This window comes from Epinephelus fuscoguttatus, linkage group LG20, assembly GCF_011397635.1.
Source record: "Epinephelus fuscoguttatus linkage group LG20, E.fuscoguttatus.final_Chr_v1".
NCBI lineage: Eukaryota > Metazoa > Chordata > Actinopteri > Perciformes > Serranidae > Epinephelus > Epinephelus fuscoguttatus.
Window position 1 is genome coordinate 34,251,316 of NC_064771.1, and position 13,561 is coordinate 34,264,876.

Here is a 13,561-nt window from a genome sequence, read left to right on the forward strand (position 1 = left end):
TTTGTCTAGCAGGCACCAGTTAATGAAGGTGGGTGATTGTTGCTCTTCATGTTTGGACATTACCTGCGGTGTCCCCCAGGGGTCAGTTTTGGGCCCTAAATTGTTCATTCTATATACTAATGATTAATGCAGTGTGTCTGAAACACATAAACTCATTTTATTTGCTGATGACACAAACATTTTTTGTTCCGGAGATGATGTTTGTCAGTTACAAAAGATATTACTTCAGAAATGTGTAAATTAAAAATATGGTTTGATAAAAACAAGCTATCATTAAATTTGAACAAAACAAAATGCATGTTATTTGGGAACTTGGGAAAAGGTACCCAAATAAATATTGTGGTAGATGGGATTAAGATTAAGCAAGTTTCTGTAAATAAGTTTCTTGGTGTTACAATAGACGAAAAACATATCCACTCCAAAATATCAGGAAGCATTGCAGTATTAAACAAAGCAAAACAGTTCTTAGATCACAAATCACTCCACATTCTGTACTGTTCACTGGTTTCACCGTATTTAAGTTATTGTGCAGAGGTCTGGGTCAGCAATTACAAAACTTCACTACAGTCATTAATCATTCCTCAAAAAAGAGCAATACGCATCATTCACAAAGCTGGATATCAGGATCATACAAACCCATTATTCTTACAGTCAAATATTAAAATAAAACTTAAACTTAAAAAAAAAAACTTAAATTAAAACTTGATCTGATCAATTATCAAATAGCGCAAATGATGTTTAAGGCAAAAAATAATTTACTAGCAGCAAATATTCAAAACATGTTTACAGAAAAAGAAGGAATTTATAATTTAAGAGGGGCTAATTAATTTTAAAACTCCCAGTTTTCGTACAACCAGGAAAAGTTTTTTTTTATTTCTGTTTGAGGAGTGAAGATATGGAACAATCTGAATGGGGAACTTAAAAGCAATTTAAAAAAAGGTATAAAGAAATGATTTTCAAAAGGTACAGTCATGACAATCCTTATTTATTTATGGTTCTCGTTGTTTTCCTAGTTTACTTCACATTTGTTTTGTTAAATTGTATGTTGGTACATGTTGACGGTGAATATATGTTTTTGAAATATTTTGTATGACTTTGTCAATCTATCTATCTATCTATCTATCGTTATTTGTACAGCACATTTCATAAAGCACGTAAAGCACTATTCAAAGTGCTTTACAGAACAGTGAAATATAAAACATAATAAAGGAAACAGATTTACAGTAAAAGAGGAGAAAAAGAGGCAAAATGAATTACTGAATGATTTACAATATAAAAAAACACCATTAAAAAAGACTAAAAAAATACAAGAATAAAGTTACAGTGCAGTTTAAAACAATAAAAGTATTTGAATAATAAAAATGACTGTGCAGTGTAAGATATTAATAAATAATTGATTTAATAAAAGGCAGCTGCAAACAGAGAAGTCTTCAACCTTGATTCAAAAGAAGTGAGAGTCGGTGCAGGCCTGCAGTTTTCTGGGAGTTTGTCCCAGATATGTGGAGCATGAAAACTAAATGCTGCTTCTCCATATTTAGTCGTGACTTTGGGGACGCAAAATGGACCTGTCACAGAAGAACTGAGAGGTCTGGATGGTTCACAGTGTAGCAGAAGGTCGGAAATATATTTATATTTTCCCTGCCTGTGAAACTCCTCCTCTTTGTCATATTTCAGTTTGGACTTTGCTTCAAGTACGTTAAAAAAATTGAACTTCTGCAGTGGATTTCAGAGAGACCATATGACAATGTGCTAGCTTAGCTAACACGCTGCTAACTGGGTAATGCACTAGTTCCCTCGATTCAGTTGCCTGTGTTTTGTCAGGTGAGTTTGTAGATTAAAAAGAAATTGTTCACCTAGTTTAACACACTGTGAATCTGAGTAATGTTAAGTACTATTCGGGCAGGATTAGTTTTACACTGGGATGTGGACTAATGTCAGTTCACCGCAGGATGTCTGTAATATAAATGTCTGATTCGCACGGGACAAGAAATCTCCGTAATTCTACCAGAGATGGGAGCGGTAACTCAGTTTGCACCCTGGCGTCACCTCCCTGTCGGCATGTGCGTCCTGTAAGCATCAGCTGAAGGATAATAACAATTAATATGAATTATTGCCCATGATCAGGATTGTGTGTACACAATGATTAGCAATAAAGATTCATATTTGCATATTTCTGTCCAAACCTGACAGTCATTCTGTGTTGTTATGTCCGAAACCGAACCGAGCCCGACATTATTTAATTACTAAAGCACTGAGTTTGTGTCACACAGTTGTTACGGTAACAGGCTATTTAACAGGCCGGGCGTGCTCAGCGGAGAGGGAGACCTCCGTGTTTGAGACAGGAGTGGGAGGCGGGAGGTCCGATGCTTCCAGCGAGAGGAGAGGGAGAAATAAAACAAAATAAGATAAAATAGGAAGAACCTGTCTCCCTCTTTTATTTTAGTTTCAGTGTTAAATCAAGGCGGAGGCGGGCGGCTGGAGGTCTGAGACTTCCAGAGAGGGGAGAGGTAGAAACAAACAGCCAATGTGTGTCTGTGTGTGTTGTGTTCAGGTGTTGTCACGTAAATAACAGTCCCCAAGCAATAAACAGGACAGACAATAGGATTTTATTTATTTTTACACTATATTTTCACTGAAAGCTGACCGAATCCGACCTGAGCCCGAATACAATTTATACATTTTTGACCAAACCTGGAACGACATGTTGGGTACCGTCAGGCGCGGATCGGGTAGTCTATCTGAATTTCTGTCTTTGAGAAATATTATTTTGTAATATAACTGAATTTTCTATCCATACATATAAACTTTAAATATATTAAAATTATAAGGCATCTTTGAGTAAACTGCGAGTATCATTTAAGTAGGCTATGTCGTGGCCGGCCGAGTGTCCTCTTTTTTGGAAATCAAAATATGGTCACCCTAAAATATGGATCACGTTCGCACGGGATTAATATTACCTGAGGTATTTTCTCCAGACCGTTTTACAGAAGGTAAAAATTTTTACTGACCTTATCCATAATGATTACGGACATGGCGTGTTCAGACAGGACTAAAATCCCTGTTAATAAATACTTTACCCCACGTCTCCACGTTAAACTAATCCCGTCCGAATAGGGCTTTATTCTGTTAAAATATAGTTATACATTATAGACAGTGGGATTGTCATTTTCAGTTTGATATCAACGTGTGGGCGTGTGACTAGTTTAGCTGTTCACATTTTTAATAAAATAAAGAACTAAGGAACTGCAGTTTTTGGCATTTCAGTGTTGGGGAGCTCCAGACGCTGCGGCCTGGTAAACACACCCATCAATGAAAAGCGGAAGTAAAAACCAAGCCCACATTAACTCTCGTTTGGGGTTTTGCCTCGTTATATTTGTGACTTTGGCGCTGTGTCTCATGGATGCCTGCTGCTCACACTTTGGCACCTGGTCACTACCGCGGATATAGTCTCAACCTCACCTGAGCGCTGTGGAGGAAACTTCTGGAGTGCATGGTGACCTGAAGAAACCTCGACAAGCAGATCAACATTTGGATCTGGTTTTAGAGCGACTTCCCGAAACTAATCATCCCCTGAGGGAGGAGGACACAAGTGTGAGTTCTCTGGAGGCTGAAGCTCCGTGTGGAGACATCACACCTTCCTGATGACGCAGGTTTGATTCCCTAGACGGCCGAGGACAGAGGAGAACTGTGGGACTGACATCAGAGAACGACGGAGAGATATTGGTTTGTTTTCCGTCACTGCAGAGAGTCTGTTCATGTCTTCAACACAGCAGGAGAGACAGGGAGGAGAAATCAAACGCACCTCCAGTGTTTAATGGTTTTACAGATGAGCCTCCAGACTGAGATCATCATCATCATCATCATCATCATCATCATCATCATCAGGGAACAAACGTTGATTACAGCTGATTCTGTGAACGTCTTGAATAAGAACAGCCGGCGGTGGTTATTAACATCGTCTGATACTTTGGACCCAGATGAGACGTTTCATCAGTGGAGACGGACGTCTGATGTGGATTCATGTCATTTCTCCCGAGGACTCGACTGAAGAGACGATCCGTCCCGTCGTGATTCACCTGGAGAGACGTCTTTTTAACATCTCGTCTCAAACAGCTGAGAGCGTTTCTATACATCAACAAGCCGCTTGTCCTCATTACAGTCGCTGGACAGACACATGGACGGGACAAAAGACAGAGTCAAACAGACAGCTACAGACAGGAGGGAAGGACGGAGGACAGGAAGGATGAAAGGAAGGATGAAGAGATGAAGTACAGATAGGATGAAAGGAGGGATGAAGAGAAGGATGAAGGGATGAAGTACATATAGGATAAAAGGAGGGATGAAGATAAGACTGAAGGAAAGAATGAGAGGAAGTATGAAAGAAAAGATGAAAGAAAGAACAAAAAGAAGGACAAATAAAGGATGAGGGAGAGAATAAAATTAAGGATGAAGGGAAGAACAAAGGGAAGTATGATAAAAAGGACAAAAGAAAGGATGAAGTAAAGAATGTAAGGAATGGGTGAAAGAAAGAAAGGAATGAAGGACAAAAGGAAGGATGAAGGAAAGAGCAAAAGGAAGGACAAACAGAGGGATGTTGGAAAAATTAAATGAAAGATGGCAGTTAAGATGAAAGAAAGAATAAAAGGTGAAGGAAAGAATGAAAGGAAGGACAAACGCAAGGATGAAAGTAGGAATGAAAGAAAGAATTAAGAATGAAGTAAGAAGGAAAGGAAGCACACAATGAAGGATGAAGGAAAGGAATAAAGGAAGTATGAAAGAACCAGAAAGAAGAATAGAAAGCTCCTCTCCTCTCTGATGTCCTCTGTCCTCTGGACATTAGAGAGTTGATGAAAGCAGCTCTCACTTCCTGTAACGTGTCACTTCCTGTTAGTTTCCTCACAGAGTTCAGACGCAGCGACAAAAAGTTAGGAAAAGAAAAAAATATTTTCGGATTAAATAAATTCATTAATCGTCTGACAGAAAAGAAAAAAAAAACATGTTACTGAAGACACACACACACACACACACACACACTTTTTTTTTTTTAAAGTAAATATAATGAGGGAACAATCAAATTTAATATTTTTATATCTGATGTCTTTAAAAGTGAAAATATTGACAGCTGACTTAAAAAATATGAATTTCAAGAACTGATGAAATATCTGTGTGTGTGTGTGTGTGTGTGTGTGTGTGTGTGTGTGTGTGTGTGTGTTCAAAAGCCATCCGAATCTCTTTACCATCCTGATTCCAGCTGAAGCCTCTGACATCCCATAAACCTTGGCGCCGACGCTCACACAGAGCTGGTTACCATGGTTACCCATCAATCACCTGAGAGCGTTCACTGTGTGTGTGTGTGTGTGTGTGTGTTGGCTGCAGCAACCGTGGAGATGTGCAGACTCGTAGAAACTTTAATGAGCAGGAGTGAGTAAAGTCGCTGCGCTCCGACACAGGAAGTGTGTTTACATCATCCTGAAGGATTGTTTCAGAGCGTTACAGCAGGAAGTGATGACGACCTTCACTCTCATTACACTGTGACCAAACTCTGTGTTCTTTAGAGTGTTTATTAGAGAAGATATAAGGACAAAAATCATGTGGAAAATAAAGTGAGAGACGGGACAAGAGACAAGTTTTGATGTGTTTGTGGCTGCAGCTGCTGTGACGCTGTGACTGCTTTGGTTGATTTCACAGGAAGTCTGACCGTATTTAATTTCTGCGGCTTAATACTGCTTCCTGTTTACTAACTGTCACGTATTTCTGTTTAATTCTACTGAAGCTTCACTGAGGACGGTGGTGTGATCTTACTGTATAATGAGGAAAACTCTGTGTGTGTGTCTATTCCATGTTTTTCTCCTCACTGACTTGGTCAATCCATGTGAAATTTGGCACAGTGGTAGAGGGTCATGGGAGGATGCCAATGAAGCAATATTACATCAATTGGCCAAAGGGAGGCGCTATAGCAACCCACTGAAATGTCAAACTTTGAATGGGCATATCTCATGCCCCGTATGTTGTAGAGACATGAAACTTTGCACAGAGATGCCTCTCCTCATGAGGAACACATTTGCCTCAAGAACCCATAACTTCCGCTTATATAGATTTTCCACCATTTTGAATTTTTTGAAAAACACTTCAAATGGATCTCTTCCTAGGAAGTTTGAGCGATCTGCATGAAACTGGGTGAACATAATCTAGGGAGCAATATCTAAAGTTCCCTCTTGGCAAAAGTTGGAAAACTTCCTAAAACTGAGCTTCTATAAGGCAATGAATATTGCGGAGGGCGTGGCTCATCACATAAAGGTGTATAACATCTCAAGGGTTTCACCCATCACCACACAACTTTGTAGACATATGACCACACATAATCTGAGGGGACCCCTCCATTATTGACCCCATCAAACAAAATGGGGGCGCTAGAGAGCTCATTTCTTATCTAGGCCTAACCGCCATATGGATTTTTACTAAACTTGGTAGATATGTAGAACAGGACGCCTCAAGGTGACTGGAGAAATTTAACTCTAATTGGCAACTGGGTGGCGCTATAACAACAGAAAAATGCTTCAAAATGGCTAAAATGTGACCGATCGCTGTGGCTCCCCCTGTGGACCAATGTTGGTGTTTTCTAATGTTTGGTATGACTAAGTCATGGTATGGTATGCTGTACATAATCACGGAAACTGTCAGTGTGTCATTCTGTCAGTCAGTCATTCTGTCTGTCCCACGTTTTTCAAACACTCTCTCTGAATACATTGCTCTTCTTAATGGCTTCAGTTGACTATTTAATCTGCAATTTCCTATGACCTGTATCCCAAACACACACCATGTGAAACTGTACGCGTGCAACTGTGCACTCAGTGGGTATGGACTAGCATTTATAATTCATAATCAGATGTTTGAACAGGCTGCAGAGTGCCGTCTGTAAGAAAACATTCATGTTCTGCTGCAGGACGGCAGACAGGATTTTGCAGGACACACAGGAGAAATTACAGCTGCTGCAGAGTGGGGAGTCACAGGAATGAAGATGAGGAGGAAGACAGACAGGAAACACAGGAGAGTCCTGACTCCTTACTTACTCCCTCCTCTTCATCCCCTGTGGGATGAGTCTCAGTGAGCTCTTTCCGTTGCATTCAGCATGTTGCATCTCTTCCCTCGACAGGTTCATCTTTTCCAGCTCCAGCAGGTGGTTTTGGGCCTTCCAGGTTTTCTTTTGCCTGGTGGCGTCCATCTTAAGGTGACTCATGATACGGTTCCATTCTCAGCAGATGGCCAGGCCAAACATCTGTGTGTGTGATCGCTTTGGTGATGCTCCGGCTACCTGATTTTGTTTGGCCAGAAGATCCAGCATGTTCGTCTGAGGCGTCCACTGTGAAAGACCTCCACTCTCCTCAAGTCTGTTCTGACCCCTCGACTCTCTGAACCGTACAGCAGAACTTTGCCGTTACACACGAGCATCTTGGTTCTGAGGCTGTGTTGTTCAGATCTCCAGATGGATCAGAGTTTGGAGAAGTTCAACCTGAGCCTTTCTCAGTCTTGCTTTGATGTCTTTTTGGGTCCTGCTGTCCTCACTGATGAGGCTGCCCAGGTAAGTGAAGTCTTCCAACAAACTGGATCATAACTAACTTACTGTAACTTACTGAACTGAACAAAACACATCTTAGAAATCGTGTGTCGCAACATGTTTATTCTGCATCACCCGAGGCTCAAACTCACATCTGGGGACGCCAAAGGCACGTCACGATTAGGGGTGGAAATCACAGGAATTTCTTTTTTTGTTTCTGAAGTGACGAGGTATCTGAGCTGAATCTGTCATCAGGTGGAGGGGGTGGTGGATGGTATGACACCTGGAGAGACGCCTGTCGAGCACTGGACCAACAATTTAAAAAAAAACTGGTTGTGTTTTAGCGTCTTGCTGCTGTTTTATACAAGTGGCTTTTGAGGCTCCAAACGTGGGTGTTTTTTTTAGCGACCCATTGCTGTTTACAAATGACTTTCTAACAGCGTGTTTTACAAACAGCTTTTTAGGCCCCAAGTGTTGGTGTTTTGAATTTTATTTTTTTAAATTAAATTTATTTATAAGGACAACACACATTAATCAGCATTTCTGTTTCTGTTAGCCAGCTGGCTCAACTGCAGTCCTTTGGCAAAATGTTTTAAAACCAATAAAAAGATATAATTCACAGGACAAAGACATAAATACATTATTAGCTACAGCAAACAGAAATTCTCCAGCAAACCAGCAGCTTTTTAGGCTTTATAGAAGGCTGTATTGAGTGTTGCGTCAAAGTTTTACAAGCTGCTTTTCAGGCTCCAAGTGTTTGTGTTTTCCAGCGACCTGTGGCATTTTTTCCAGCCATTTTTTAGGCACTAAATGTTGGTGTTTTTAAGCGACACATATTTTTTCTGGCATTTTTTTGGGCAGCAAAGACGGCTGTTTTTTAACGATGCATCAGTGTTTTACAAATAGCAATTTAGGCACCAATCATGGATCTGTTTACGTGACCTGTGGCAGCTATTTCGGCATTGAAGGTAGTTGTTTTTTAGTGATGTGTCAATGTTTTACAAGCTGCTTTTAAGGCACCAAACGGTGGTGTTTTTAAGTGAGACATATTTTCTCCAGTGGCTTTGAAGGCTCCAAAGATTGTTGTTTTTTTTAGCAACCCATCAGTGTTTTACGAATAACATTTCCGGCACCAAATGTGGGTGTGTTTACGTGACCTGTAGCTTTTTTTCAGACGCTTTTTAGGCACCAAAAATGATTGTTTTTTAGCGACCCATCATTTTTCCACCCAGGGTAGTGCCTTGATAAAGCAGGTATTTTAAGCCAATGCCAACAATTTCTTTTTTGGCACTTGGGTTGGTGTGACTCACACTTCCTGAGGATATCATTATCTCTGAAGTCCGTCCAGAAGAAATGTCCACTTGGAAATCAGAGAAAAAAGACGTTGCAGAAGGTTCCCTGAGAGTCATTATGTGTTTAAGTTTTCTTAAGTATCAAAGTAATCCAGTGATATTTGTCTGAGCATCCACTGCAAACTGCAGCTCTCTGCACACCTCAGGACGCACACTGATGAGACTTTAACTTGATTAAAACAATCTGCTTCCTGTGATACCTGTCGGTACTACAGAGTACAATAAAAGCGTTGCAGTAGTACTGCAGTAGTCTGTATCTGCGGTGACAAGAGGCCCCTGTTTGGTCATTACTTTTTATTTCTTGTTTCCACTGCTTTATGACCTGCCGTCTGTTGCTACGGAGATACCAAGTGTCTCTGTAACCACGGAAACAACAGGAGACACTGCACAGCAGCGAATATTATCGGCTGAGAATGTTTACTGTGCTGCTGTGTGTGTTTGTGTCAGGTGATCACTGTTGGATGATTATTAATGTTTATTAACGAGTGTGTGAACATGAGAAACGCATGTGTGTGGTGGAGTTCAGAGGTCTGAGAGTCCGACTCAACTAACTGTTGTTCAGAGACAAAACTCCTCTGTGTCCTGCTGATTAATCAATTATTCATCCTTCTTTAAGTGCAGCAGTTGAATCCCTGCTTTTACAAACCCGTCTAGACGCCTTAAATCTGTTCAGTTTAGCACATAATCAGCTTTTATGGGCCCAAACAAAACCCTTGAGGAGTTTTCCATCATTGAAGAAACCTCCTTTTAGCTGCACATATTTGTCAAGTTGAACTCGTGTCGCTGTAACGTCACTTTGACTCCACAGTTTACTACTTTTCTATAAACAGATTGTAATGATGAGAAGCAGCCATAAAGCCGAGCGCTCTGTGTTAAAGTGAGAATTAAAGCAGCTCAACTCCAGCTGCAGTTTGTGTGTTAATGTGAAGATAACGAGCGAAAAGCTTCAGCAAACGGAAAAAAAAAAAAAAACACGAATCCCCCTCGAACCCAACGCTGTTGCCAAGAGACACCGTTGCCAAAACTTAGCTCATTGGCTGGACCGGATGGTGTTGCCTGGCAACCGCTGCTTAGTGAGCACTCTACCAGGAAGCGCTGACAAAAAAGTTGGAGGTCCACACACACACACACACACACACACACACACAGCTGTCAGAGTTGCGGTTGATGTTTTATTGGTTCAGACTGCAGCATCTTCACTCCCACTCCTCCTGTCGTCTCCTGAACTCTGATCAGTTTCCTGCAGCGGTCCGGACCCCAGACAGTTAATGCTCCCCGCTGCTGCTCTGAGTTTTCACCGCAGGAAATCTCAGCAAGAGGAAAAAACTTCCAGCTGCTCTTTTACAGCTCGTCTGTGGAGTGTTGCTGTCTGACAACTGTGAATTTCAACTCTTCATCGGGTTTGTTGGGGATATTAATTACTGACCGCTGCAGAAACACACACACACACTTCACACACACTTCACACACTCTTCACACACGGTCACACACACTCTCTCAGTGTACTCACTCATGACAGTCGCCGTCCTGGTGCAGTTGTAGAGGATGGCCAGCTCTCCGAACACTTTGCCCGGCCCCATCGTGCACAGCTTCATCCCTTCTTTAGTCACCTCCACCTTCCCCTCTGAGCAGAGACACACACAGAGAAAACCTTTTGTTCAAACAGGAAATCAATGAGCTGTTTGTCAGGTGTCTGTGGAACTTTATAAAAGTCAGCACATTAAGAACAAAGAAGGCAATGATGATTTTCAGCACAACCATCTCTAGGGTTTACAGAGGATGGTCCCAAAAAGAGAAAATATCCAGTGAGCCAAAATGCCTTGTTGATGCCAGAGGTCAGAGGAGAATGGCCAGACTGGTTCAAGATGATAGAAAGGCAACAGGAAGTCAAATAAGCACTGGTTCCAACCAAGGTGTGCAGAAGAGCATCTCTGAAGCAACAACACCTTGTCCAACCTTGAAGCAGATGGGCTACAGCAGCAGAAGACCACACCAGGTGCCACTCCTGTCAGCTAACAACAGGAAACTGAGGCTACAATTCACACAGGCTCACCAAAACTGGACAATAGAAGATTGGAAAAACCACATTCAGATGGAAGCATGGATCCATCCTGCCTTGTATCAACGCTTCAGGCTGCTGCTGCTGCTGCTGGTGTAATGGTGTGGGGGAGATTTTCTTAGTACCAACTGAGCATGGTTTAAACACCACAGCCTACCTGAGTATTGTTGCTGAGCGTGTCCATCCCTTTATGACCACAGTGTACCCATCTTCTGATGGCTACTTCCAGCAGGATAACGCACCATGTCACAAAACTCACATCATCTCAAACATGACAATTAGTTCACTGTACTCCAATGGCCTCCACAGTCACCAGATCTCAATCTCAATGTGATGTCATCATATCAATATGGACCAAAGTCTCTGAGGAGTGTTTCCAGCACCTTGTTGAATCTGTGACACGAAGAATTACAAAGGGGGTCCAACCTGGTACTAGCAAGGTGTCCCTAATAAAGTGGCTGTTGAGTGTATGAGCTTTTCGAGATAAATTTTAAGTTGAAAACATAACAATAATAAAAAAGGAAAAAAGACAAAATATTTTCATATATTTTAAAGTGAAAAAAGTTAAAAAAAGGTCTAAATCACCATCTACAGACACAGAATCACTTTGTGGTTCCAAACTGGTTCATGTTTTATGTGTGTGTCCCCACACACTCCGCTACACTTAGGGCCTGTCCCAATACCCCCCCTTAGCCCTATCCCTACATTTGTGCGTTCCCGTGAGGGGTAATGGTGTCCCAATTCCTTTTTGCGTGTAGGGGTAGGGGGCATAACGAGGGGTAGTGGGTATGAAACTAGCCCTTCGGAGCGAGGGATTTCAGATGCTGACTTGCCAGCGAGAGGTAGACGTCGCCATGGCTACCACCGAGCAAGAGACGGGGAATTTTTTTTTTTTATTGCGATTCACGATGTCTAGATCGGAGTTGACAGAAAGCTAGCCAGCTAGCTAACGTTACCATCGTCAGGTTTCTTGTTAGCTAGCTAGCTAGCTCGCACTATCTGGCGTCTGTCATCTGTCCTGTTCTGCAAAATTGCTGGACTTTTCACATTATGATAACACGCCAGCTAGTATAACTATGCTACCTCATAATGTTAGCTGGTTACATAGCTAGCAGAAGTCCCCTGTCATACATATCTTATTACTCTAATGGTACGTTAGTAGCAAGAATAATAGTAGCTAACGTTACCGTTATGTTGTAGATGCCGGTTGGAAATGTAGATGGCTCGCAGCTTTCTGTTTAAAATAGTTACGTATGCGTGAATGTAACCAACGCGGTGACATAGTGAGTGGTGTCCCAATTCCTTCTTGCGTGTAGGGGTAGGAGGTATAACGAGGGGTAGTGGGTATGAAACTAGCCCTTCAGAGAGAAGGATTTCAGATGCTGACTTGTCAGCTAGGGGTAGACGTCGCCATGGCTACCACCGAGCGAGAGATGGGGGCAAAAAGTTTTTATTGCTAATTATGATGTCTACATTGGAGTCGACAGAAAGCTAGCCAGCTAGCTAATGTTTCTGTCATCACGTTGCTTGTTAGCTAGCTAGCTAGCTCGCACTGTCTGGCGTCTGTCATCTGTCCTGTTCTGCAAAATTGTCGGATTTTTCACTTTACGATAACACGCCAGCTAGTATAACTATGCTGCCTCGTAATGTTAGCTGGTTAGCTAGCCAGCTAGCAGAAGTCCCCTGTCATACGTATCTTATTACTCTAGTGGTACGTTATTAGCAAGCATAATAGTAGCTAACGTTACCGTTACATTGTAGATGGCTCACAGCTTCCTGTTTAAAATAGTTACGTATGCGTGAATGTAACCGACGCGGTGACGTAGTGAGTGGTGTCCCAATTCCTAGGGAAAGATTTCTACTCCTACCCCTCGTTGCTTCAGTTCGAGGGCTAAGGGGTAGTGGGCAATGGGGGGGGGGGGGTTATTGGGGTTGGGCCTAAAATGATGAGTGGATCTGATCTGATGAGCTGCGCTGAAACAGCTGACGTGGCTCCTGTACATGATACAGCTGAGTAATCCTCTGAAATATGTTCACCTCAAAACAAATGAGGACGCTCTAATGTTTGCTGTCGACATCCTCACTGCTGATTTATCAAAATCACTTTATTTAAATCTGTCGATAAGTTTTCATGCTTGTATGATTAAAAACTGGAGATATTAATCATAATAAATGACAAATCGTGTGTAAAGAATTGTGGGTACTTGATGCTCGCTGAGGACACACACACGTATCCTTGACGGGATTCAAGACTCATCTATAGAGGTGTTTATTTTTGTCTTTTATGTTTGACACCATGTTACATACGCTGCACATTCATGTATCATTACAGCCATTATTGCTTATTATTGTTATCACTGCTGAGATATTGTGGAGAACAGATGACCGTGAACACCGGAGGATGAATGTTTCATCTTCAGCTGATTCAAATGAACTGTTTGTTAATGTAATTTGTAGTGTAGAAATATTAAATCATCAGCAGGAGCACATTCAGCTGCTTCACGTCTGCTTTGATTCAGCAATCAGATTAATCAACATACGTGTGTGTGTGTGTGTGTGTGTGTGTGTGTGTGTGTGTGTGTGTGTGTGTGATAG

General features: G+C 41.7%; 1 protein-coding gene across 1 annotated transcript in view; it reads right to left on the minus strand.

The window, feature by feature from the left end:
• LOC125881372 (cGMP-dependent protein kinase 1-like) overlaps positions 1 to 13,561 on the minus strand; it is an 86,540-nt gene that overhangs the window by 37,636 nt on the left and 35,343 nt on the right. The window contains exon 3 of the mRNA XM_049564521.1: positions 10,418 to 10,531. Within this exon, the coding sequence (XP_049420478.1) occupies positions 10,418 to 10,531 (114 nt within the window). The remainder of the gene's footprint in view (positions 1 to 10,417; positions 10,532 to 13,561) is intronic.